We start from the raw sequence: 23,759 nt of genomic DNA, 5'->3' as shown, positions 1-23,759 counted from the left end.
AAGGAAAACCAGTGTGTCTATTTCTAGACTCACACCATTCTTTTCTATTCATTTATACTTCTATGTTTTCTCTAATAACCAAATCATCTTTAATATTGTAGCTTTAGAGAGGGCTTAAACTCAGTAGTGTAGGTCCCCAGCTGTGCCCTTCTCTTTAATTGGCTATTCTAGGTCCTTTGCATTTCCATGTAAATTTTAGAATCAGCTTGTCAATTTCTGTAGAAATTCCTTTTGGGATTTTAATATGATTACATTGAATCTATAGATCAGTTTTGGGGAGAATTGCCATCTTAACAATATTGAATCATCCAATCAAAGAACATGGTATATCTTTCTGCGTATTTGGTCTTTAAATTTTTCTCAGCTCTGATTTGAGTGTCTTTTGTTAGGTTTGTTCACAGGCATTGCATATTTTGGGGCGTCTCTTTCCGCCTGAGCTGGCTTGGTGCACCTCCCACACCTGTTTCTGTGCTGATGGGCATTGGTGAATCCTCCTGCAAGTCTCCTCTGCCCTGGAGTGAACTGGAGCTTCTCCTGCACGCCCTCAGGGCTTCTAGGCTTCTCGTATCCTGTCCGTGGTCTGTGTCCTCCTGGCTGTCCTCTCCCCACTGCCTTCGGCCATCTCTCCCATTTCTCTGGCGCCCCCATTCTGTGGCCTCTCCCAGCTGCTGTCTGCCCACTAGGTGCTCCCCTTGTTTTCTGGGGAGGTCTTGGGTGTCCTTCACTGACAGGTGGGCCCCTCCAGCCAGGGGATGCCAGTGCACACGAGAGCAGGTCCAGGTCATCCCCAATTCTCCCGCCTATTTACATCTTGGCTAGCAGCTTGAGTCATTTTTGGTGGGTGCGACATTAAAAAAAAAAAACAAAAAAACAGAAAGTGGAAAGATAACCAAAGATAAGACAAAGAATGGGAGAAAATAAATAGAAATCATATACTCAATAAGGGCCTGGTATCCAGAGTAGTTAAAGAATTCTTACAACTCAAAAACAAAAAGAAAAACAACCCAATTTAAAACTGGGCAAAAGACTTGAATAGCCATTTCTCCAAAGAAAATATAAAAATGGACAACAAGCATTTGAAAAGATGCTCAACATCATAAGTCATTAGAAAAATGCAAATCAAAACCGTAACAAAATACCACTTCACACACACCAGAATGGCTGTAATCAAAAAAATAGAAAATAATAAGTGTAGGTGAGGATGTGGAGAAACTGGAGGCCTGCTACGTTGCTGATGGGAAAGTAAAATAGCGCAGCCACCATGGAAAGCAGTTTGGTGGTTCCCCAAAAAATGAAACAGAATTAACATACGACCCGGCAACTCTCCTGCTAAGTACATGCTCGAGAGAATTGAAAGTATATATTCAAACAGAATCTTCTAGATGAGTGTTCACTGCACCGATACAGCAGCCAAACAGAGGAGACAACGCAAACGTCCGTCAGCAGGTAGATGGATAAAGCAATGTGGCCTATTCATACACGGGAATATTACTCAGCCCTGAAAAGGAAGGAAGCACAGAGAGCTGCAGCAGTGTGGATGAACCTTGAAAACATGAGGCTGTGAGAAAGAAGCCGGCCACAGAAGGCCACATCTTGATTCCATTTCTACCACATGCCTTTAGTAGGAGGGTCCATGCTGAGAGCTGACTAGGGGCTGGCAGGGCTAACAGAAGGGGAATCTAGAGAGACGGCTGATGGGTAAGGGTTTCCTTCAGGGTTGGAACTAAATAGAGGTGAGGTTTGCACAGCTTAGCGACGGCCCTAAGTGACATTGAACTGTTCACTTTTAAACAGTTAGTTTCATGTTATGTGGATTATATCTCAACTGAAAACAACCGCTCTGGGTTTGGCGCTGTCAGGCTGCTCTGTGACTGGTTTACGGCCTAGGTTGTTAGACAGTGAGAAATGGAGTTTGTGCCGCAGAGTTCCTGACAGAACAGATTGTTTCAGACTTACAGCTTGCACGTGTCAGCTCACTCATAAATGCAAACACCTTAGAAAAATAAGGAGCTTCTTGACAAAAGAGACCCAAACCTCTGGAAACAGCAGGCTCACTCCTGTATGTGCCAAGGTCCCAGGAAGGGTTAGTGTGGAAAGTCAGGTGGCCTCGTTCCTGTGGTCCTGCCAGTAACTGGCCCCTGCTCAGTCTCCCCATGCATTCCCAGTGGACTCCATACTGGCTGCCATCTTTTCTTTCGCATGATTGCATATGGAAATGATATCTAGAACGAGATGGCAGTTGAAGTGGCTTCAGTGCAGTGATGGTTAAATAGGTCAGCTGTAGGGGACAGTCACTCTGAGGTTAAATAGGTCAGCCGTAGGGGATGGTCACTCTGAGGTTAAATGGGTCAGCTGTAGGGGACAGTCACTCTGAGGTTAAATAGGTCAGCTGTAGGGGACGGTCACTCTGAGGTTAAATAGGTCAGCCGTAGGGGACGGTCACTCTGAGGTTAAATGGGTCAGCTGTAGGGGACAGTCACTCTGAGGTTAAATAGGTCAGCCGTAGGGGATGGTCACTCTGAGGTTAAATAGGTCAGCTGTAGGGGACGGTCACTCTGAGGTTAAATGGGTCAGCCGTAGGGGATGGTCACTCTGAGGTTAAATAGGTCAGCTGTAGGGGACGGTCACTCTGAGGTTAAATGGGTCAGCCATAGGGGATGGTCACTGTGAGGTTAAATGGGTCAGCTGTAGGGGACAGTCACTCTGAGGTTAAATGGGTCAGCTGTAGGGGACGGTCACTCTGAGGTGAGAGGGTCACGCCAAGCTCCTGTCATTTTAAGGTAGGTTGGGTGAGTGGGGTCAGCTCCCTCCCTCTCTGGGCTCTGTGGTATGGAAGCCCCACAGGTGGCCCCTTTTTGTGGGTAGAGCAGGCCTGCTGTGGCTTATTAGGAGAATTGGGTAATGGCCCTCACTGCCCCTTTGTGGGGCCCCGGAGTGGCAGGCACCTGGTCTCATTTGCCCTGGGTATTCTCCCCTCAGCCCCAGCATGTACAGGAGAAACCGAAGCTCGGAGCGGCCTTGGGCACGGCCTGGCTGATGCCAGGAGGACCTTTTCATGTTTCCTGGAATGTGTTAGGTTTTGTTTAGACACCGAGGAGTCCCCTAAGGATGCTCAATGAATGTGGCATTTTCTATGCTCACTCTTGCCCCACCAGCCTGGGACCAGGCGTCCTCCTCCCTCCTCAGGGATCCGTAGTGGAGAGGTGGAGAAATGTGCCTGTCCCACAGCTGGGGGCCATGCCCTGTCTCCGTGCTCTGAGCTGCGGTTCTCGGGCTGGTTTGCTTCTACTCTCTACATCCCCTCCAGATACTGAGCTGTGCTTGGCTGTTGTGCGCTGTGGTTTTTAGTGTCTATGTCTTGAGGCATGGGTGAGCTTTAGTCCTCTTCCCGCCTTTTGTCCTGGCAGCAGCATAGATGCTCCTAGTAAGGTCACTGCAGAGGACGGTTTCCGCCCCAGGGGGCCTGTGGCTTCTGGTGGAGAAGCCCACCTGACCCAGACCATCTCCCCACAGGAGGCCCGCCGTGGGGGCAGAGAAGTCCAACCCCTCCAAGCGACACCGGGACCGCCTCAACGCCGAGTTGGACCACCTGGCCAGCCTGCTGCCGTTCCCGCCTGACATCATCTCCAAGCTGGACAAGCTTTCTGTCCTGCGCCTCAGTGTCAGTTACCTCCGGGTGAAGAGCTTCTTCCAAGGTAGGACTCTCACCTGCGCCCACCCGTTCACTTGAGTCAGGCTGTGTCTCCCCTGAGTCCATCTGGGGCCTTGTGGCCAGGTGAAGTGTGTCTGGTGCGTTGCACCACGTGCACTCCCTTCTTCCCCCACGCTGCCCCCGGAACCTGGAGACTTGGCCCCTGGATGGGAGCTGGCTGGGCTGTGGATTTTCCCTGGGGCCAGGTCTGGCCCTAGCTGTCCTCGACACTCTCAGGGTGGGGGCCTCACCCCACTTTGCTGGGATGGGCCAGTTTGCGCCTGGGGTCCTGGGCTTGCTGAAGCTGCGCAGCTCCTGAGGGAGGGGCTGGGGCTGTTCCTCCCCGTGCTGGGCCTCACTGGGGCTTCCCCACAGACCCCGGCTCCAGGGAATGAGGGATCAGCTTTGTGGATGAGCAGGGCTGGGCATGGTCAGGAGGCTGAGGCAGCTGACTAGGTGGGACCCGGGGGCTGCCCTGGGGTGCCGGGCGCCTCCCTCTGCCCACGCCAGGCCGTGCCCGGACACAGCTGCTGGGGCTGCCCTCTCGTGGGGAGGGGCTTCTGGGGCTCCTGCATTTCAGGTGGGGCCTCCCCAGGCCTGTGCCCTGTCTGTCCTTGGAAGCATGGCGTTTCCTTAGATTTCCGGTTATTGCTGCCCTGGGAGCTGGGATCGCTCCAGAGAACTCGCAGGTGTAGACCGTGGGGCCTCTGATGTTGCGGGAGAGTGGGAGAGAAGCTGCTTCCAGCTTCTGTGTTGGGTGACATGCCTGCACGTGGTTTGATTGCAGCACTTTTAGAACTAAAAACCCGGTGACCAGCAGCATGTGGCAGTTGTGCCCGGTGCCTGCACTCCTGAGTTTGAGTCAGGGTGGGGGCCTCCTCTGCGGGGGGCGTCTGTCTCAGGGTGCGAGAGGCTGTCAGTGCCTGGGCCCCTGCAGGCCTCTGCACACCCTCAGACACCCCCAGGGAAGGACGTGGCCCATGGGATGCGGGAAGGAAGGCCACGGTGATGCCCAGCATCACGCGCCGTGTCCTGCCAGTGCCGGCCCCACACTGAGGGTCTTCCCCCGGTCCCGGCTGGCCGCAGCCTCCATGGAAATCAAATCCCACAAAATGTTAACAGAGCTTATCTGAGTGGTGAGGTCACAGCAAGTTTTAGTTTTACATTCCAGGTTTTCTAATTTTATGTTGAAAACTATTAATTTTATATTTATCTCCGTTCCCAGCCTGGGCCTCCCGGTGCCCAGGGCTGCTGGGTGCTGTTGGACTCAGTTTACCTGAGAGGCCTGGGGTTTGCCTTATGTGCAGGATGGCAGCTTTTCCAGGAGGGTTAAGATGTGGTGCAGTTGGTGTGGTCTGGTGTGGTGGAGCGGGCACCACCCTGCATGCACCTGGGCATGGGCGCCAGCATGGAATCGAGGGCAGGCTCCCAGGTTTGCCTTCTGGGACACACCTTTCATGGATGGCGCAGTGCGGCTCAGCAGCGCCAATGGCAGAGGGCAGTCCCCGTGTCTGGACAGTGCAGGAAGGGCTGGGGCAGCCGGCAGGGAGGCTTTGTCCCGAGCTGAAGACCTGGCACATCGGCTTCCTCCCACCGACACCGCACAGCCTCACCCTCTCGCTGGGAGGTTGGAGGAGAGGCCAGGTCATTTCCTCTCCGCACAGGTCCCACTGTGCCCAGCCAGGCCAGGGCTTGACGGCCTCAGAAAGTCTTCGATTCTGGTGTTTCCAGCAAGTTTGGACACCTGGCTCTTCTTAACCTGCCAGCGAGTGAGCTTCCCATCCTGCTGCCTGCCCCAAGCCGGGGCAATGGCACTGGATGGCCATCCTGTGCAGGGGCACCCTGCGTGCCTCCTGCTGCCCTGCTGGGAGGTGCCCACCTCTGCCGCATCTGCAGTGACTCTCAGGGGCCACCGGCTTACGAGAGTGCTGCAGCTTTCACAGTTAGGGAAATAAACTTCCTGATTTTTCTACCAAGGATTGTGAATTTTGTGATCCCCTTCAGGCTGTACATTTTAGAGGAAATTCTAAAAACTTTTCTGAAGTCATTTCCACGTATAATTAGAAACAAGTCAAGCTATAAAAGTTAGATCTTAAACTATGCCTCTTGACTTAGAGATGGGTAAGCTAATTTCATTACGGCTGCCATAAAAAGTTGCCTTTGGGAAGGACATGAACCAGGGTGATGATGGCCTGAGCATTTGCTTGTGATGTTTAATGTTGACCTTCGTGGATTTTTAGAATGCAGTGGGTTTAGTTTATTTTTGTTTGGAGATTGGCACTTTAAGTTATAAAACTCTTAGCTTCTACGCTTCTCCTGGGTGACTGTTAAGGTCGGGATTTTCCACTCTTGGTGATTTTACTATTCACACCGGGGAAGTCAGGCACAAAATAAGAGGGAAGGAGGTGGTGCGGAGGAGACAGTCTGCTGCTGCCTTGAGAGAGCTCTCTGCCCTCCTGTTGCGGGGCATGGAGGGGAGTTGGGCCCCTTCTAGGCTGAACCCTGGTCACAGCCTGGGACGTGGGACCTTAACACTGACCAGAAAGGGTCCAGAAGCCCCGGCTCTGTTGCTGAAGCCCAGTTGTGGGTCAGGCCACCCTCCCAGAACTCCTTGGGGGTGCCTGTGTTTGCCAGGACCCCTGCAGTCAGCAACTGAGGAAGAGCGCCCGGGAGTGGAGGCCCTCAGTCACGGAGTCCACCCGGGCAGACTGAGGAAGAGCGCCCAAGAGTGGAGGCCCTCAGTCACGGAGTCCACCCGGGCAGACTGAGGAAGAGCGCCCAAGAGTGGAGGCCCTCAGTCACGGAGTCCACCCGGATAGTCACCGACTGAGGAAAAGCGCCTGGGAGTGGAGGCCCTCAGTCACAGAGTCCACCCGGGCAGACTGAGGAAGAGCGCCCGGGAGTGGAGGCCCACAGTCACAGAGTCCACCCGGATAGTCACCGACTGAGGAAGAGCGCCCGGGAGTGGAGGCCCTCAGTCACGGAGTCCACCCGGGCAGACTGAGGAAGAGCGCCCGGGAGTGGAGGCCCTCAGTCACGGAGTCCACCCGGGCCTGGCGTGTGGCTGTGTCCACCTCCATGCGTGGGGCCGGAGTGCTGACGGGGCACAGAGGTGTGTGTTCTTGTTGCTGTGTAGAGAAGTGTGGAGTAGAACAGTCCCAAAAACAAAGTAGGGAGGAGAGAAGGTGGCACAGCCTCACTCTGAAAGCCTGGGGATTTTCCTGTCAGGATGACGCTACTCCCTGCTCCCTCCACTCATCACCCGCAGCAGCATCGGAGTCCTCTTGTTCCTTTGCATCCACCGTGCTCCACTGTGGGGCCTGAACACACACCTGTGTCCATCCTGGAGCCCCTCCTGGGGTCAGTCCTGGCTCTGAAGCCCACCCGGGCTGAACGGGCACATCCACTTCACCCCACCCTAGGTGGGCAAGAACAGAGGCCCCACAGTGCCACGAGGTGTCCTGGGATCTTGAACTCTGGAATGCCACGCTTGCTAGCAGGTCAAAAGTTCCATGCTCCTTGAGATTACGAGTGATTGTTTAAACCCAGGCCTGAAGTTATACTTTATTAAGGCAAATCATGCTGATTTTCAGCTTTCACTGAAGATTTACCTTTTCCTTGATGATCTTTTTATGGACTGGATGTTTGTCTTGTCCCTTCACCTATTCATATAGTGAAACCCTAATTCCCAGTGTGGCTGTATTTGTAGGTGGGTCCGCTTAGGAAGAAATTAAGGTTAAACAACGTCATAAGCGGGGGGGGGGGGCCTGAACTGATAGGACCAGTGTCCTTAAAAAGGAGACACAAAAGAACCCTCTGTCCCTCTCTGTGCTGAACACCCCCCAAAGAAAGGCTGTGAGAGAACACAGGGGAAAGGCAGCTGTCTGCAGGCTGGAAAGAGAGCCCTCACCAGAGCCAAATCAGCTGCATCCTGATGACGGGCTTTTAGCTCCAGAAATGTGGGAAAGCCAATTCCCGTTGTTTAAGCCCCCAGGCGGGGGTGTTTATTATAAGCAGCCCAGGCAGAGAAGTGGGGTGCCCTGCACTACATGCCACATACCTAAGAATGTGGAAGTGACTTGCAGCTGGCTGGTGGGTGGAGGCTGGATGAGTTTTTGAGGTGTGTGCTAGAAAGAGCCCTGATGGCTGTGAAGCAGTTGTTGGTAGAACTATGGGTGTTAAAGGTGTTGTTGGTGAGGGCTCAGAGAGGAGAGCATTGCAGGGAGAGCTGTGGTCGCAGAGAACACACGTACCCCATGAACAGAACACTGATAGAAATGTGAGCATTAAGGCAGATTCTGGTGAGGAATGTGCCCGTGGAACGCGAGGAAAGTGATTCTTGTTATAAAGTGGCAAGGACTTGGCTGGACTGAATTCTAACATTTTGTGGAAAGTGGAACTTGCAAGTGATGAAATGGGGTGTTTTGCTGGTGAGATTTCTAAGCAAAGTGTTGAAACTCTTGCTTCTCCTTACTGCTTATAGTGAAACGTCAGAGGAGAGAGATACATGGAAGGAATTGCCAAAAGAAAAGGAACCAGAACTTGAAGGTTTGGAAAATTCTCAGCCTATCCACATTGCAAAAAATGAGAAGGTGGGCCGGGTACGGTGGCACACAACTGTAATACCAGCACTTTGGGAGGCTGAGGCGGGTGATCACGAGGTCAGGAGTTCAAGACCAGCCTGGCCAAGATGGTGAAACCCCATCTCTACTAAAAATATAAAAATTAGCCAGGCATGGTGGTGGGCGTCTGTAATCACAGCTACTTGGGAGGCTGAGGCAGAGAATTGCTTGAACCCGAGGTTGCAGTGAGCCGAGATCTTGCCACTGCACTCCAGCCTGGGTGACAGAGTGAGACTCCATCTCAAGAAACAGAGAAAGTGTTCTGGACAGACTTGCACGTGGCGGAACAGCCATTGGATAGGGAGACTGGGTGTGAGCCAGGAGCCCAGCCGGGAAGCCTCCTCAGCAGAGGCCATGAGTGGGGATGGCACCACGCCCACAGAGACACTGTCAGCTTGGCCTAAGGAGAACAGGATGGGAGGTAGTGCTCACCAGCAGCTGGCATGTTTCATCTTTCCAGAAAGGGGAGAGTGTGCCTGGGGGTGATTCAGAGGTAACCGGGTGCCACTTCCACCACAGGCACAGGACGGGGCTGTCTCTTCCTGGGTTTCGGAGAGTGGGGCCACTGCAGAGCTGGGAAAGAGGCCGGGCCTCTGGGCAGAGCATGGAGCCAAAGAGGATTGTCCCGAGGCCTCCAGGTCTCAGGCGCTTTGCCTTGCTAGACGTGTGACTTGCTTGGGACCCGTCTCCCCTCTCTTCCTTCTGGGTCCTGCCTTTTGCAATGGGGAGTTCCATCCCATGCCTGTTCACCGTTGTATTTTAGAAGGACGTGGCTTGTCTGGTCTCACAGGTTCTTGGCTGGAGAGCAGGTCTGCTTTAGGAGAAATCGTACCTTGAGTCTTACCCATTTCTGATTTAGATGGTAGTTAAATTAAACTTTGGCTTAGACTTTAGAGTTGATGCTGGAATGGGTTAAGATTTTTGGGGCTGTTGGGATGGAGTTAATGTATTTTGCATGTGAGGACATAAATTTTGGAGGCAAGGATTGAATGTTATAAGCTGAATGTTTGTGTCCCCTAAAACTCATATGTTGAAGCCCTAGCCCCTAGTTAGGCTGTATTTGGAGAAGGGGCCTCTAAGGAAGTTAAGTTTAAGGTTAAATGCGGTCATAAGGGTAGAGCTCTGATCTGATGGGATTAGCACGCGTATAAGGAGAGACATCGGAGGGCTCACTCTGTCCACAAGCACAGCAGGAAATTCATGTGAAGATGCAGTGAGAAGGTGGCTGTCCACAAGCCAAGAAGAGAGCCCTCACCAGAAACTGAATTTGGTGGCACCTTGATCATGGGCTTCCAGCTTCCAGAACTGCAAGAAAATAACTTTCTGTTGTTTAAATCATTTTGTTACAGCAGCCCTAGAGGCTAAGGCAAGCCCCCATGGCAGGGCCGCAGGTCTGGGACTCGATTTTTCTCATCCTGCGGCGGGCATGGGCACATGTGGGTCGAGTGCCTTCCAGCTCTCCAGGCTGTGCTCCAACCCTTTCCCTCACCCCCTTCCTCTCTGTCACTGGTGCCTTCTGGAAGATGGCTTCCCCTTGGGGAGCATTTCCTGCAAAGACTCACAAGTTTAAAATAATTTAGGATATTTCTCTGTACTTGAGAGCCAGGATAGGATGAGAGTTGGTCCTGCCCTGATGCTGTGAGGCCACTCCTGTCTCAGACCCTGAGGCCCTCAGGAATGGTTTCCCAAGTACTGTTGTAGTTGTATGGCAAGATCACTCTTGATTATTTTAGGAGCTGATTTTACTTTTCCTACCTCTTTTAACTGCTTCCAAAAGATGAATCTGGCCAAGAAGAGCAGGGGCTCATTCACTCATTTACTCACCCATTCCTGGTGCTTGAGTTTATTCCTGAAGGAAGCTGGCCAAGGGTTGAGAGAAAACAACTTTGATTTTTCTCATGTCTGCCCCAGCAAACCTCCTTTGTGGACTGATTCTCCTTCTGTGCCTGGAAGAAACTGGGATAATCCCAGGACTTTTCTGGTCCCTTCTAGGTAATTCAGTGTCTTCCACTAATGTGGCCCCACACAGGCTGGGCTTGTTGATTAGTATAGGTCCAGCAAAACAGTTAAAACTCTACATGTCTTCCGCATGTGAACCTCTTCCCAACCTCACCTGGTGCTGTGGCAGGTGGGAGGCTGGGTGTCAGGCTGGCTGCTGCCCCCTGGGTTCTCCCCAGCTGGTAGCTATGGCTTCCAACCCTCCAGTGGGAGGAGCAAGAGGGATAAGAGGTAAGGACAGGAGAGGTTCTGTATGGCTGGCATGGCAGAGAGCTGGCACATGAGGCTGGCAGGAAATCCAGAGGGCTCTGGGGGCATTCTCATGGTCTCCTAAGTGACCACCCTACCCTGGGGTGTCTCTGCCACAATTGGCCAACTCAGGAGGTGCATCCTCTCCATCTGGTCCCTTACACTCACTTCCTTAGCCCCAGGTGGCCGTGGTACCTCTAGCCTCTTGCCAAGGTCTGCCCTCACATCTCCAGGAACCCTTCTGGGCAGGATTTAAGACATCCCAGGCCAGTGTTCAGGCAGTATGACCCCACCTGGTCCACAGGAAATGTGCACCTTTGATCCACTGGGTTAGGGTTATTTCCACATGCAGCCTAGTTGCCTACTGGGAGCTCCAGGAGTCAACTTTTGCCCTTTAGATTTCTTGAGTATAAGAGGGATACCAGGTCTCTGCCCACCACCAGCCTCAGGAGGCACACAGTAGGCACTTGCAGGCCTCGTGAAACCCCTCTTGGAATGAAGTGAGGAGAAAGCTGCCCATCCATCTCATGGTACAGGTTGGGTGGGGACAGACGGAGAGCACAGCCCCCCTCTCCCAAGGAAGCCCTCCTGTCAAACTTGAGCTTCTCTCATCTTCAACACCTCTTCTACCTAGATCACCCAGAATTTCACATGGGAACAATTGGCACTTCTTGTTTTGGGGCCTCAGCTAAAATTCAGGCTGGAAAAGTTCCATATTAACATCCTGTTCTAATGCAAGTAAAAAAAGAGCTGCTATGGTCTTTGCTTCTTGGTATTTAGAGTCTAGTGGGGGAATATTGGCTACTTAACGCAGTCTCTTCCATTTTCAATATGTAACTGAGGCATCCTTCTACTGATAACAGCCAAAACTTCAAGATAAAATATTTTAAGCCTTTAAAAATACATTTATGGGCTGGTAGGAAATTAAGGAATAATCAGAGACCAAAGACTAAGTGAAGCTGAGAACCCAGAGATAACTTTATTAAAGGAAAATATTAAACATATACTTCATGCAGAAGGAAGAGAATTCCAGGTGGAAGATTTGAGATGCAAAGGGGAATGAAAAACAAGAAGGTGGTGACTATATGGGTAAATCAAATCAAATCAAACACATTGTGTAAAATAATAATGGTGATATAAGAATTTTAAAAAGAGAAATAAGTATATAGTCATAATATGATACAAATTTGAAGAGAGTGATGAGTTAAAAAGTTCTAAGATTCTTGTATTAACTTTGAAGGATGGTTATCTAATTTGTAATAAAATTTTCAGGATAATCATCAACCGTAGAAATGGGGTTGAAATTTCAAACTAATGGAAAGAAAAAAGAATGAGAAAATGTAATCAATCAAAAGGAAAAGACTAGAAAGGGAAAGGAAAAAAGAAACACAAAAGAGGTGGAACAAAAGTCCAAATATATCAGTAACTACAATAAACATAAATGGAATAAACATAACAACTAAAAGATAAAGATTATTAAAGTGGATTACTATATGTTGTTTACAGAAAACACATCTACCCTCTAAGGGTACAGAAAGGATGAAAGTAAAAGGATGGGAAAGGGTATACTGGGGAAATATAACTGAAGGAAATATGATGAATCTATATTAATGTAAAAAATTGATTTTGGGGTAAAAAGCATTACTGGAGATAGAGAAAATAACTATGTAATGATTAAACAATTCATTTCATCAAGCAGATAATATAATTTTGAATTTTATGCTTTCCATAACATAATTTCAAAATCTGTAAAGCAAATATTGACAGAACTATAAGGAAGAATATATAAATTCATCATCAGAGAGAAATATTTTAAATACTGTAACTCAGTATTTTATAGAAGAAGTAAATAAAAGCCAGTAAAGGTTATAGAACATTTGAACAATGCAAAGAAAAAAAAAAGGTTAATTTAGTGGACATACATAAAGCAGTATACCCCCAAACTACAGAATTCACGTATTTTCAAAGCCCGCATGGAACTGGTAAATATATGGAAAACCTACTGGCCAATAAAGCAAGTCTCAGTAAATTTCAAAAGATAAAATATTGAAGAATAATGAGGTGGGACCTCAATGCAAATAAACTAGAAATCCATAATAACAAGATAACTTGAAAACCCGTATATCTGGAAATAAATAAGCACACTTGTATATAACGCATAGGTCAAAGAAGAAAAGAAGATGTAATTTAGAAATATTTAAAATGTGTGGGATGTAGCCAAAGCAACACTTAGAAATAAATAATCTTAAGTGTTTATGTATAAAAGGCTAAATATTAATGAGCTAAGCATTTAATTAAGTAGTTCTGATAAAGAACAGTAAAATAAAAAGAGAGTCAAAGAAAATAATAGAAATTGATGAAATAGAAAAGAAACATACAATAGAGTTCTTTTAAAATGATAAACTTTACAAAGATCTGGTGAAACTGATCAAGGAGAAAAGAATAAGCAGTATTAGGAATATAAAGAGGAGCTATTATGAACAAATTAATGCCAATAAATTTGAAGTTTGAAAACATAAATGAAAAAATTCCTAGAAAATATAACTTATTAAAACTGACTCAAGAAGAAATAGAAAACCTGAATGTCATAGGACCATTAAAGAAATTGATTTGTTTAACATCTTCACACAGAGAAAATCTAGGCTCAGATAGCTTTAAAGCAATTTCTACCAAATAGTAAAGAAAAAAATAATTCCATTATATTGAGTCCTGGGATGTTGAATTGGAATTGGAGGTATTGGTGTGAACTCATGGTTTTCAATATATAAAGAGAGACATGAATATGTACGCAAAATGTGTGTACACTCACCTTCCCCCCCTACCCCCCGCCCCACACACACACTGTCCACTGAGAGAGCCTCGGAACAGTGACACCCTAGCAGCAGCAATCACACCTAACATTCAGATGTTGGTTTCTAAATGCTTCTTGCCATTAAAAGGACTAGGGCTTTTGGGGCTCTTTCAAGAGCTGGAGCAGACAAAGTACAAGGTACTTTGTACTTACCTCATGCCAGAAAGCAAGGCAGTGGTCACCAGGGATGAAGATGTGTCACAGGACACAGAAGCCGTCTTGAAGGGGCTCCCGCTTGCCAAGTCTGGGACAATTTCAGCATTAAAATGAATAATGATAGTAATGGGCTATACCCCAGTGAATAAAATATGATTTTATAGGGTCACATTTATATAAATGAATGAATAAATAAGTAAATAAGTTTTTCCTCACAACAGGCTAATTAATGGCTATAAGAAGAGAGATGACTATAGAAAGAAAAGGTGAATTACAAATCAAATTTGGTAACCACTACAGTCATAATTCAGGCAAGAAATATCAATTGGTGCTAAAATTGGTGGTGAAAATGGGATGAGACAGGATTTTTGTAGTCTTGAACAAAATATCTATTAATTATGAAGCCGAAAAGCCCAGCATTCACTGTCCTAAGTGATCGATCTTACCCGCCAATAGTGGAATAAGCCGGCATTGTGCACCACGCAACAGGATGAGCGGATGGAGCACAGCATTGCTTTGCTGATACTTGGCTGGAGGTGCGTAACTTCGGTCTAATCACGAGGAAACACCAGACAGGCCCAAATTGAAGGGCAGTCTGCAACATAACTCACCTGTAATCTCCAAAAAAACCCGGCAGGCCATGAAAGCCAAGGAGTTACTGGAAGGGATGGAGAGGTGGCAGGGACTAAGGCAGTGTGGCGATGGCTGCTGCCGCAGTCCAGCACCACCTTGGCTGAAAGGATGTTATTGGGACACTGGTGAAACTCAGTGGCATCTGTGGACAAGGGGTATCTGGGTGCTTTATATGATTCTTATAGCTTTTCTCTAAGTTTGATATCATCTCAAAGCATAAGCAGGAGGAACAAGGAAAACTAAAATGGAGAAGTTGCAGGGTGTTTATATGAGCTCTGAAGTGAGTCCCTGGGGGGTCGCAGCAGAGCCCCAGCTGCTCCCACCCGGGAGGAGCTGGGGCAAGAGCAAGTGCCCAGGGAGGCAGGGGGAGAACGGGAGTTCGTGGGCACGTCGTGGGCCCTCAGCGTAGCCAGATGTGGGACAGCATCGTGTGCATTTGTATGTTTGTGAGGCAAGTCACGTCTTTTAGGAGCACTTGTCATTTTGGGCAGCTGGGCCTTTTGTAAAGAGAAATATAAGAATAACCAACACCTTCCTCACCGCCCATCATGACCACCCTGCCCCACAGACACGGGTCTGAGCTGCAGTGCGTGGTCAAGGGCACAGAGAAGTGGGCAGCGGTGGCCGTGGGGACCGGATGAGCCAGCCTGGTGGGGCTTGAATATGGCAGCACCAGGCAGTGATGCCACGTGGGCCTTGCTGGGGGTGGCATCCGAGGCTCAGCACACCTGTAGCTTTTAAAGGCCATGCCCTCCTCCTGGGTCTCTTGTCTTCACCCCTCAGGAGGCCTTCCCCGGCCTCACTTCTAACATCACAGCCTCTGCCCCTCTGCCCTGACACCGCCCCCTCTGCTGCTCGTTCTCTCCTAGTGCTTAACTCGTGTGTTGCTGGGTTCTGTCCCCCTCCTTCTCTGTTGTATGCCCAGGACAGGGGTTGGCAGTGGCAGATGCCAAAGATGTGGATGACCACACAGGCGAACGAAGGCCCATGTCCTTCAGGAGGCCCCGAGCATTGGACACCGCAGGCCCTGAGACGTACTCAGTTCAGTCTGCATCTGTTGATGGTGAATATTGCAGGACTGATAGCCACTGACCGCCTGTAGTGATGTGTGAGGACAATGAAGGCAATGGTGATTCACAGGCAGGCCAGCCCCGTATGGGTGTTAGTTGTAAATTCATGGTTACATAACATAATAAATTTACTTACAAATTCATTATTTATAAACAAATCGAGACTCTGACAGCTGAGCTGGCACTCCTCGTTGATGTGAAAGTTGACAAGCGAGGCAGCATCCATACCTGTGGGTAGAGGGCAGAGGACTCAGTGAGGGCTCGGTGCCCTCTTCCGCAGTAGGAGAGGCCAGTGGGGCTGCTCAGGAAGACTCCCTGGGCGTGCACTGCTCGCTGTATCCTGCCTGAGGGCGTGGGCCAGGGCGCTCCCTGGCTGTGGCCGTGTGGGGTTAGCGGCCTGCAGTGTTGACCGCTCACTCATCTGTACACCTGTGCACCGCACGCTGATTCACTGAATATTTGGTTGTTAAACAGCACCAGCACAGTGTTTTGGGTTTTGTTTTACAAAATGTTTCTTGAACCCTTGGCTTGTCCCTGCTGTGCTTTTCTTTGATATGTTGAAATGTAACAAGAATGCCCAAATAGTTTGCTTATACCAGATGTTTCACATCATGAAGAGAATATGGATTTGCAATGTGTGCAAGTATTCTTTTTTTCCCCAAAGAGCTATTTTTGGTTGCATCTTCCACGATAACGTGGGGTTCCAAGGCAAGGGTGTGTTTCCTCTGCAGGACGAGCGTGTGACTCTGGTGACCGCAGAGCCCCCCTGAGGCCCCCGGATTCTGTGATCTCAGAAAGTGGTTAGAGGCGCATTCTCTTGACCAGAGAAACGCGTGGGCACTGCCAGCTGCAGCCTCCCCAGTCTTCGCTGGCTCAGAGGAAGTGCATTTCTTTGCGGTTCATTTTGCACTGTGAGGAAGTGTGAAATCTCTGAAGCTCTCTGGTGCTCTTTGAAAAGTCTGGAAATTCTTGCCATAGGAAATTCAACAACTTGATGCAGTATATGTCTTGGGGTGCCCCCCATTTTGTAAATATCGTGTCTGTGTGAAATGAGTGTGTTTGTTTATACTCCTGATGCTTTTTCTTGCTTAGGGGAATTTGGGACTTTGAGGGACATTTTTAACCCCCTCTGCCCCACAAGCTGTAACTAAGGATTTTGGAAGCACACTCGCCCATCCAGCACCCACTTGCTGGGACCCCTTCTCACTTGCTGCTTCTCTTTGCCCTCAGCGAGCACCTCGAATGCATCCCTCACACTCTGTTAAATATACACCTGCCCATGTGTCAAGAGCAGCACGGCACAGTCATCCGCTTCTCACACTTCCTCACACCCTCCCTCTTCCTGGGCATTCTGTCTTAACCCCCCAACCCAGTACCAGCTGTTTTCTGGGACACCTGAGGGCTCTCCGGGACCCACACAGTCCTGGTCCCCACCTGCCCACAGCCTGAAGGGGCAGCTTTGTCCCACAGGGTGGACTTGCCTGCTTTGCAAGGCTGAGGCACATGCTCCTTGCAGATGAATAGACCTACAGCTAGGCGAGCATGCAGCACAGCCCGACTCAGGAGCTGAGGCCTCCCATTGCATGAGCCTGGGCTCCCTCTGTGGTCACTTGCTTCGCTCTGAGTCTTTGTCACCTGCCTGAATGCTCCTGATGCCTCCTAGGCCACTGGGGAGAGCTGTGCTTGTCCCACGCTCTGGCACAGAGTGTCTGTCCCGAGTGTTTCCTCTAAACCTTTCCTGTGCAGAAGCTGGGACAAATTCTGTGCATCCTGGTGCAGAACACACCTGTTCAGAAAGTAACTGGGTGGTGAGGAGTTTCCTTTGCAAATACCATTTGTGGCCATCAAGAATCACTAAATGACATTTTCTTCCGGAATGTACATATTACAATTCATCTTCAAAAGGCAAAACGGTTTGCCATCCAGTTCTTGAGAAGGGAAGGAAGGGAGAGTTTGAATGTTTGAAAGCCTTGAGGCTGTGGTCCCCTCATTTGACGTAAAACTTGCAAAGGCATTTGTAGAAATGGTTGGGGTGTGAGAGCAGGGGTCAGAGGTGCCCTCCTGGGAATGTCTTGGCTCTGAGAGCACTGCCCTGCCCTCCCGGGCTCTCGCTGGTGCCCCGTCCTCCCGGGCCCTCGCTGGAAGCCCCGTCCTCCCGGGCCCTCGCTGGTGCCCCGTCCTCCCGGGCCCTCGCTGGAAGCCCCGTCCTCCCGGGCCCTCGCTGGTGCCCCGTCCTCCCGGGCCCTCGCTGGTGCCCTGACCTCCCGGGCCCTCGCTGGGAGCCCCGTCCTCCCGGGCCCTCGCTGGTGCCCCGACCTCCCGGGCCCTCGCTGGAAGCCCCGTCCTCCGGGACCCTCGCTGGTGCCCCGTCCTCCCGGGCCCTCGCTGGAAGCCCCGTCCTCCCGGGCCCTCGCTGGTGCCCCGTCCTCCCGGGCCCTCGCTGGTGCCCCGTCCTCCCGGGCCCTCGCTGGTGCCCCGTCCTCCCGGGCCCTCGCTGGGAGCCCCGTCCTCCCGGGCCCTCGCTGGTGCCCCGTCCTCCCGGGCCCTCGCTGGGAGCCCCGTCCTCCCGGGCCCTCGCTGGTGCCCCGTCCTCCCGGGCCCTCGCTGGGAGCCCCGTCCTCCCGGGCTCTCGCTGGTGCCCCGTCCTCCTGGGCCCTTGCTGGTGCCCCGACCTCCTGGGCCCTCGCTGGAAGCTCTGCTCATTTACTCCCCGTGTTACGGTTGTGCTGCATTTCCTGGATCCACCGTCAGGTCAGGCAATTCTGGGGCGAGCAGGCATCGGGGAAGGGTTGGATGGACGTCCCAGGCTTCTCAGAGCATCCCATCCAACTCCTGGATGGGAGAGGTGTCTTAAGGGTCCCTCAGGAGGGAGCTTGAGCTGGGAGCTGGGGTGAGTGAAATCAGGTTCGAGGGAAATTTTCACCAAGGTCATCCGCCACCCCCAGGACCCTCAGAGTCTCACAGTGGGTGCAGCCTCAGGCAGGTGGTGGTCCGTAGGGGACAGACCCCAGGAAGATGCAGGTGACAGGGGTGGGGTGGACAGCCCATGGGAAGGTGTGGGTGATGGGGGGACAGTCCACGGGAAGGCACAGGTGATGGGGTTGGGGACAGGTCTCGGGAAGGCACAGGTGACAGTGTGGGGTGGAGGGGGGCAGCCCATGGGAAGGTGCAGGTGTCGGTGGGGGGAGGGGGGCACGTTCCCGTCATGCTTGTCCGACCTCCCTGGGTGGCTGGAGGAGGAAGTGATCCAGAGGAGGCCTGCCTTGGAGGCACCCAGAGCACAGAGGCCGGGCCTGGTGTGAAGCTCTCGGCCGACCTCGGGCCGGGCTTTACAGGGCATGTCAGTTAGGCCTCTGCAGAAAAACAGAACTGACCGGAGACAGATATGGGGAGGCTTATTATGAGCAGGTGTCTCAGACAGCTGCCAGCTGGAGACCCAGGAGAGCCGAGGTGTAGTTCAGTCCAAGCCCAGAGGCCTGAGGGCCAGGGGCGCTGGGGTAAATTCCCGCCTGTGGCCGGAGAATGGGAGATGAGCTGATCCGGCTCAAGCCATGAGTCAGGAAAAAGGGGTGACTCCTCCTGTCTAGTTCTCTCCAGCCCCCCACGGACTGCCCAGCCACACTGGGGAAGACCACTGGCTTCACCAAGCCCATGGATTCAAATGGGACCCCCATCTGGAAACACCTCCCAACACAGCAGGCACGATGTTTAATCGCAGCACCCAGTGCTGCAGGTGGTTGACGTGTGACATCGGTCAGCACACTAGGCCTGTGTCCTCATTAGCTCGAGGGCCGGCTGTGACTGCCAACAGTAGCTTCCCGTCTGAGTCAGGGTTTCAGCCCAGCCCTGCTCTAGGCTTTCTGAGGGAGTCTCTGGGGCTCTGAAGTGATGAGCTTGCAGGTGACAGGAATCCTGCGTCCCATTCCCTGGGCAGGTGCAGCAGGGGCTGGCAGGCTGCCTCATGCATGGGTAAGCCCCTGTGTGTCCCATAGTAGGACTGAGCATCTGGGCCCACCTGTCCTAGACCCACCTGTCCTGGGCCCACCTGTCCTGGACTCACAAGGTGGCTCTGACTGTCCTTCCAGGACTGTGGAACCGACTCCCGTGGTTGCTGTTGAAGCCCTCTATGGTGAAATGCTCCCAGGAGCTGCAGACTGCCAGACAGCTTTACTTAGGACAATTCCCTAGAGGGAGTCCTAAACCGAGTCAGCTTGGGGGCCGCCTGCTCCTCTCTCCCTTACGCCCGTGTCTGTGGAGTTCTGTCCCTTCCAACGAGGATGCTTAGGGTTGATGTGCCTGTTAAGGGCTGAGTGAAAACAATGGAGAAGAAAGGGACCCTGGGCCTTCCTCTCATCTGGCTGCTTGCACCACTCAGGCCCTGCTGAGGGCTCTGCAGAGAGGCAGGCAGTCCTGCCAATAGGGACCTTCATGAAGCACCCACATTCCTTACCACCTTCTCCCCTCACAGGAAGGAAGCGGCAGGGTTTCTGCTGGTTGAGCTCCTCCTCCAGGCTTCCTGGATAGGAAGCAGTGGTGCTGCTCAGCACACAGCCCCTCAGTGCCTTCCCTCCTCCCCCAGGGCTGGGGTGGGCTGGCGGGGCCACCCCTGCTGATCCATCCCTTGGCTTCTGGGCCCAGCTCCCCTGACTGCACAGAGGGGACTGTGGAGCTGTGGGCTGGGGCCTCATGGAGGCATGTCCTCCTTCCCAGCCAAGGTGCTGGGATCCTGACTGTCACCTGCCCCAAATCCAGCCTGGGCCCTGTGCACCCTGGGATGGGTCACAGGAGGCCTGAGAACCAGGTCCGGGCTGCGGTTTGGGTGAAGGACAAAGGGACGTCTCTTCTGCTCGCTTTGCCTGTTCTGCTTCTTCTGTTTCTTCATCTCGTCTTCTTTTCAGCTCCCCCTGGGCCCAGCTCCCTGTCCAGCACTGAAGACCTGAAATGGACCTTACTCAGCCCTGCACAGAGCAGGAAACTTCAGCCGCAGTCGCTGCACAGGGCTGGGGTGCGTGATCTCCAATGGCAGGGCTAACCTCCCACCCTCCGTCTGCACCGCCTCCCCCGCCCCTACCAGGGAATTGGCTTCAGGGGACTGGGAGCAATGTGGCTTCGTTTCTGGGCATCACGGCATCACCCAGACGCAGAGCTGGACCCGCCTTCTGGCTCCTCCTTCACCAAGGACTGTGGGTCAGACCGAGTCACAGGCCCAGGTGCTCGTGGTGGGGGCCAGATGGGGTGGCCTTGGGTTCCCGGTGACACCTTGCTCTGAGTCTCCTCTGTGTGAAGAAACAGAGAGCCCTTGGCAGGACCCCATGGGAAGCCTGAGCCTCCAAGGGAGCCACTCTGCTCCAGCCCTTGCTGTGGGCACAGGGTCGCCCGAGGCCTTGGTGCTGACTTCACATTCTCCCTGTTCCAAATTGAGCCCCTTCTTGGTTGCAGTGAACTCTGCAGCCGTGGGCGGACGGCTGGTAATGGCCCTGAGAATCTCCAAGGTGGCTGAGGTTCTGCGCTGTTGGCAGAGTGCTGGCAGGACACAGAGGTTGCCCAGGCTACAGATCCGGGTTCAGGCCCAGCCGTGTGGCCTGTTCACCTCTGAGAGGGCGGCCCTGCCCCGCGGCCCTGGCCCTGCCCTGCGCCCGGCTGGGTCTCATCTGACACGCAGCCTTCCAGCCTCTCATTGCCCGAGGGGTGGGCCCTGGGAGTGGTCCCGGCAGGGCCCCTCTCTGCAGACCCTGCAGGACCAGCAGGCTGGGCGGTGGCTGGGAGGCAGGGGACAGGTTGGCCTCTGCGGTCTTGGGTGCACAGAACTCCTCCCGCCCTGGGCCTGTGGCCCCCTCCTGCTGGCCCAGCTGTGCCTTGTAAGGGCCACGGTGATGGCCCACCCTTCTCACCAACGCCCAGGAAGGACACCGCGCTCCCAGCTCCCTTCCTCCCCATCCCCTCACCATGGGCAACTGCGGTGGCTGGGGGGGAGGGGGGTCTCTCTCCACATCACAGAGGAGGAGACTGGGGCTGGAGAGGTGGGGTATGGGGGCTCCCTCCCGGGGCGGACCCTCAGGTGGGACCCCCAGGCTCAGGGAGGGCGGGGGGACCTGGGGAGGCCGTGGCCGGGTCCGCCCGCCCCATGTGCACCCGGAGCGCCCGCGCGGACCCCGAGCCCCATTCCCCGCCACGCGCCTGGCGCTCCCCGCGCTCCTGGGGCTCCTGGCGCCCTGCCCGGGCGGGCGGGGGCGGGAGCGCTGCTCGCACGCTAGGCCTGGCGGGCCCCATCGCGTGACGGCGCCGGCGGCTGCGGGGGAAGTAGGGGGGAAGTGGGCGGGCGCCCGCGGGGGGGGCACGCGATGCCGGGAGGGGCGCGCCCCTGCCGCCGCACCTACGCGCTTCTCGGGGAAAAGGCCGGGGCTGCCGGGTCCGCGGGGCGCATTGAGGGTGGGACGGGGTCGGCTCCGCTGCGGGAGCGACCCCTGCAATGGGGCTTGGCTGCACCGGCCGCCTGGGTGGTCGGTCGGTCTGTGCGCGGGTGACCCAGGCGTGCGCCCCCACCCGCGCCGCCCCAGCCCGCGGACCTCGGCGGGGAGCGCCCAGGGCCAGCACGGGGGTCTCACGGGGTGACCCCAGCAGCGCCTGTGTGGGGCCGCTCCTGCCCGGGTCTCTCCTCGGGCTCGGGGTCAGCTGCTGGGACACCCGGGGCGCCTCTTGCCCTGGCGTCTCCTGGGTCTGCACTTGGGAGAAAGATCTTGATTTTCACTGTTGAAAACCTTCAGCTTTCTGAACATCCGTGTTGTGTGAACTGTGGCGTCTCTGGCTGAGCCTGGAGGGCAGGAGGCTAGGATGCTGGGGTTTCCAGGTGGGAAGAGGCCGCCCTTGCCCAAGGGATGCCCCCACCTCGGTGGACTGTTCATGCTTCCTCGGAATAGTCCTGCTTTGTGGCAGAAGAAATGGGGCTGTTTTTGTTACATTTAGTGCAGTGAACAAACATCCAGTTTTTACCAGCTATGGGAGTTGAGGGAGAAGTGAGGGCTCAGAGACCAGGGAGGGAGGGGGACAGAGAGGCCGAGTCCCAAGGCCACCCGGTGCCACCGTCTCCGGGCTTCTGGCTGCCTCACCTCCTCACTCGGGCCCTCGCCCCCCACGGACACCTTAGCTCGTCAGCATCCCTGCAGCTGGTACCTCAGATTCTGAATCAATGGCTCCCAGTATGGCCTTTCTGATGGAGGGTGGGGTGCTAGCCCAGTCCAGCAGCCGGTTCCAGGGTCCTGGCCTGATGGGGAGCAGGTTAACCCAGCGTCCGGACCCCACCTGTGCTCACCACGGCCTGGGGACACCACAGACGCTGGTCCTGTGGGTCTGGGGGCTGCCGGCCCAGGGACTGCGGGGTGAGGAGAGCTCAGAGCAAAGTGTGAACCACTTTGACTAGCAGGTGGATGCCTTCCTGGAAGTCCAGGAGGATTCCTGGGAGCAGGAGCCAGTGACCCACGATGAGGTTCAGGCCACACACATTTCCGAGCACTCTCAGGTGACAGACACAGTGCCCCTGGGGCTGGAGACTGGGAGTCCAGCCCACCCTGAGTGAGACATTATGCTTTTATTCAAGTGGTTATTCTAGTTCTTAAAATGTCCAGCAGCCTCACATCATTTTGGGACTGTGATGGGCTATAAATAGACACGTGCGCTTTTCGATGAGGCGGTGCCCCTCAAACTTGATTTTCTGTCTGGGTCGGGCTCTTGCTGAGCAGTGGGGTGGAGGCAGCCAGGAGTCTAAGCTCGGCCCAGTGGGGAGTGAGGGTGGTGGGGGGCTGCTTTGGAAAGGGCTGTGTCTCCTTAACCCGCGGAAGTGGGCAGATCCGGTGAAGCATGGCCGCCTGGGCTGTGCCACGCCGAGACCCTGGCACAGGCTGCCCACCGTGAAGGACGGTGTGCTGGCCTTAAGGTGCCATGTGTGATGACAGTTTTTATGCCATCTCAAGGTCAGAACTGGTGGCAAGGTAGCATCTGCCTGAGCGGACACCAGCTGTGACTTCAGCTGAGGATCCGGGAGACGTGGGAGCAGCAGATGCCCCCCGGCCTTGCTGGGGTGCGCTTTGGTCCACGCACTGGGGCCAGCTGCTTGTTGGGACACCCTTGCCCCTCAGTCCTCTCAGAAGCTGGGGAGGGGTGTCCCTCCCATGTCTCCAGTACCCATGAGGACACTGAGTGGGCAGTGAGCACCTGTGCTGGGTCCGGAACTCAGCCCTTGGCCAGCTGGAAGGTGAACGTGTCATCTGTCCCCTTCTGCACCCAAAAATGGAGAATGCACCATCCTCAGGAGTGGGGGTGTCCTTGGGGGCTGTGCGCAGTCACTGGGAAGGGGGTAGCACTGGCGGCTGTCCTGGACCTGCCTTTTCCTGCCCTGCGGTGTTCTGTGCAGCCCCTGGGGGCGTGGGGCCTGCCTACTTTTCAGGGAGGGGGCTGTGGGGTTTCCAGGAGGGAGAGGTGATGCAGGTGCGGCC

The 23,759-nt window shown here is 53.6% G+C and overlaps 1 protein-coding gene across 4 annotated transcripts in view; it reads left to right on the top strand.

Annotated features, from left to right (window-relative positions):
* AHRR (aryl hydrocarbon receptor repressor) overlaps positions 1-23,759 on the top strand; it is a 115,031-nt gene that overhangs the window by 28,579 nt on the left and 62,693 nt on the right. For all 4 annotated transcript variants that reach the window (XM_055367781.2, XM_063700890.1, XM_063700888.1 and 1 more), the window contains exon 3: positions 3,514-3,695. In XM_055367781.2, the coding sequence (XP_055223756.2) occupies positions 3,514-3,695 (182 nt within the window). The remainder of the gene's footprint in view (positions 1-3,513; positions 3,696-23,759) is intronic.

This window comes from Gorilla gorilla, chromosome 19 (genome assembly GCF_029281585.2).
Source record: "Gorilla gorilla gorilla isolate KB3781 chromosome 19, NHGRI_mGorGor1-v2.1_pri, whole genome shotgun sequence".
In the NCBI taxonomy this organism is placed as follows: domain Eukaryota; kingdom Metazoa; phylum Chordata; class Mammalia; order Primates; family Hominidae; genus Gorilla; species Gorilla gorilla.
The sequence above is the reverse complement of the archived record's forward strand: the minus strand, read 5'-3'. Positions and strand labels throughout refer to the sequence as shown.